Source organism: Grammomys surdaster, unplaced genomic scaffold (genome assembly GCF_004785775.1).
Source record: "Grammomys surdaster isolate TR1022 unplaced genomic scaffold, NIH_TR_1.0 315377, whole genome shotgun sequence".
Taxonomy (NCBI): domain Eukaryota; kingdom Metazoa; phylum Chordata; class Mammalia; order Rodentia; family Muridae; genus Grammomys; species Grammomys surdaster.
The window spans coordinates 1-3,373 of record NW_021626571.1 but is presented as its reverse complement, the minus strand read 5'-3'; the positions used below and the strand labels follow the sequence as shown (position 1 = coordinate 3,373).

At 51.0% G+C, this 3,373-nt stretch overlaps 1 protein-coding gene across 1 annotated transcript; it reads right to left on the bottom strand.

The window, feature by feature from the left end:
- Positions 1-87: 87 nt before the first annotated feature.
- LOC114616319 (choline transporter-like protein 4) lies at positions 88-2,895 on the bottom strand (the record flags this gene model as incomplete). Its single annotated transcript, XM_028761816.1, has 8 exons — positions 88-329; positions 1,420-1,504; positions 1,582-1,667; positions 1,770-1,840; positions 2,017-2,090; positions 2,200-2,303; positions 2,402-2,496; positions 2,587-2,895. Coding segments are annotated over 8 exons (946 nt in total), but the record flags the coding sequence as incomplete, so codon positions are not given.
- Between the last annotated feature and the right edge of the window lie 478 nt (positions 2,896-3,373).

Genomic DNA, 3,373 nt, shown 5'->3' with positions numbered 1-3,373 from the left:
TATCAAACCATATGATAGCAATTTGGGCTTTAATTAAAAAAAAAAAAAGAAGAAGCGAATTTGAACTGAAAATAAAGCCATAACTTATCAAGAATATAAAACATTAATCTTTAATAAAATCTGTTTTCTACAAAACGGTGATTCTCAAGGCATCGGTGGCAGGGCTTCTGTACAGGAGGGCTGCGGTGGTGGGTCACGATGAGTGTCTCACTTCTTCCTGTTCTTTGCCCCCGTGGGTGCCTCGTTCTTCTTGCCCAGGATCTTCATGAGTCCCTTGGGCATATAGTATGGCCGTTGCTGGGAACCGTCATTTCTCTCCAGGTCTTCGACTGAGCGGTGGCAGAGGAGATCGATTGGTCAGGGTGGATCATGATAATGGCGCCCGACTGTACCCCCAAGACAATCTGGGATGTGTAAACCGAACAGCCGAACAGCCTGGTTTCCTTTCCAAGCCATTTAATGAAATGTGACATAACCTCCCCGGCAGGCTGTATAACCTGTTTCTCCTCACCCGAAGTGAGATAAATAACATGTGTCATGGGGTGATAACGGGATAAAGAAAAATCCCATGCCAGTCCATCATGGTGTCTATCTGCAATCCCGACATTAAGGAGGTAGACACCAGAGGGCTTAGAATACAGGGGCCCCTGAGGTCTCCACAGCAAAACTGTCTTGAGAACGGTTGTGCATGCCCTGCTTGGGAGGCAGAGGTCAGAAGATTGTTTTGAGTTGGATCCAGCCTAATCTATATAGCAAGTAGGAGCCAGCCAAGAATACACAGAGAGGCCCGGTGTAAATAAATTAAAATTTAACCAACAAGCAAAAACCATAAAACAATAAAATATTCATGTCCATTGCTTAGTGCATGGCTGGGGGACTGGTACTGTGGTGGGGGTATTCCTGCGTCACAGGCACAAGGCTCTAGCTTCTATGTCATCATCACCATTGTCACCAGGACAAAAACCACCAGAATTCCAGCACTTGGGGGCTGAGGTAGGAAGATCATGACTTTGAGCCAGCCTTAGCTATAGACTTAGTCCCAGGTCAGCCTGTGCTATATATAGTATGATCCTGTCTCACTTCTATGCATTCCCCTCCCCCCCCAAAAAAAAACTAAATAAAAGAAGGAAGAACCCTCCCCCCACACACACACACACTATGACTACCTCCTAGGAAGTGTATTGTGTTTAAATTCTACTTACATTTCCTAGCCAGGCCTCCGTCTGAGGTTCCTCCTCTCTGAGACTGCTCGGGGTATGTTCCCTTCTTTCTTCCCTAAACCTCTAGCCTTAGAATCTCTGAAGACATTCCCTCTGGCTCCTTTAGTTCACAAAGCTACAAGCAACCAGTCTCTAAGAGAACCCTGGGGGGCGGGGCAAGAGCTTGAGTGTGGGTGGGGGGTTGGTGGGGGACACTCACGGAAGCAGAGGAAGAGCGTGTCTACACACATCCCAAAGACGCTGAAGAAGCCACTGGCAATGACGTAGGCTCCCATGATGGAGGTCTACAAGAGGCAAGACTGATTGGGACCCCCTAGGCTCCTCCGGGGATGTGGGTGGGGCAGAGAGAAGTGTCACTCACCATGATGGGCAGCCAATAATAGTTGAGGTCGGGGTTTTCAAATGTCCCCTTGATACGACCGGAGAAAAAGAAAAAGGACAGGACGCCTGTGGGAAAGAGTCCTGCGGTCAGGGCTGTTCTTCCGAGGACCCCCACCTCCCGCACTCCAGCGGGCTCCTGACACCATAAACCCTGGTCTTGACCCTTACCGACACCTCCAACCACCAGAAGCTTCCCAAAGAAGAGCAGCAAGTCAGTGACTTTATCCAGGACGACCACCCTACATGGAAGTCAAGGACAGACTGGGGTGAGGGACCTGGCAGGGCAGGGAGGAGTGAGACCTCTTCCCATTTTAACACAGTGACAGCATGGCACTGGACCAAGCACAGGACGTTTCTGAGACCAGCTCTGGGATGGGAGGAGTGGGTAGGGGACCCCACTGGGGGGTGGTCTGACCTGAGGACATTCCTCATGAGCAGCATGAAGGCATTTTTGGCCGAGACACAAAAATTCTTCCCGTAGATGGCGATCTGAGAGGACCAGGAAAAGTCTGAGCCACACTTTTGGTGAGCTTGCCCACCTGTCGGTGGAGCCCGGGCTGAGGGGCACAGAGCAAGGGCTGCTGGAGGCTCTGCTCACCATGATGTAAGCATTACGGTTCAGGAACTTAATGAACTTCTCCAGACACCAGAGGCAACACTTGAAGCAGCAGATGATGCAGCGGGCCACAGGATTCTGGGATCCTGGGAACAAAGGACATTCATGTTGCCAGCCACCAGCTTTTGCCTGTCTGCCTGCCCTTCTAAGGCTCTGGCTGCTCAGCCTACCACCGTCCGCTCACCTCTTAGCTTGTGGTCGATGTATTCCAGGATAACCCGGGCTATCTGCACAAGGGTCAGGATGAGGGCTCCAAATGCCAGGGAGCCAGTGTGGTAACTGCGGAGGATAGTTAGGTAAGTTGAGGCACCCCAGGACCCGTGATATTCCTAGAACTAACACATCCCTGGGGGGCTGCCTCTAGCTTACCGAAGTGTGCGGATGAAGGCTGAGCTCAAGGGGAAGGTGGGGATGTCTCGAGGCTTGTGAAAGGCCCAGTAGAAGGAGGCAAAGGCCCCGGCAAGGACACACTGACCCAGGGCCAGTACCCAGTTAACAGTCCAGAAGAGCCCCAGGACTCCATAGATTTGTAGGTTGAAGAGAGAACGTTGGGCTAGGCCCGTGGTTGAGTAACCCTTGAAAACGCACGTGAGCCCTTGGCACGAGGAGTTCACTGGGGCCTGGAGGTGACAAGGACACAGGAGGGAGTTACAGGCAAATCCTCGGCCTCCCCTGTTCCTAATGGTCTCCAGACTCAGACCACCTCAGTGCTGCTGAAGTGAGTAAGCATCTTCCTGCTTTCCAGACTGGCACAAGAGCTCTCTCTCCCTCCTACTTACCCAGCAGCCTGCTCTGGAGAAGCCTCTGAATGCAATGAACGTACTGTGGGTATTTAGTGATACTGAAGTGGCTCTGTTGGCTGCAGAGTCACGAAAGAGTTATAGTGTGTATGTGTGTGTGTGTCTGTGTGCATGTGTCTGTGTGGTGTGTGTGCCTGTGTGTGTGCATGTTCAAAGGTATGCGTGTGCTTGTGTATGCATGTGCGTATTTGTATGTGTGTGCATATGTTTGTGGGGTGTGTGTGTGTGTGCGCAAGTACCTGCATGTGTGTGTGGTATGTGTGTGTGTATGGTGTGAGTGTGTGGTATGTGTGTATATGTGCGGTGAATGTATGTGTGTGTGAGTGTGTGGTATGTATGTACACATGTGTGGTACA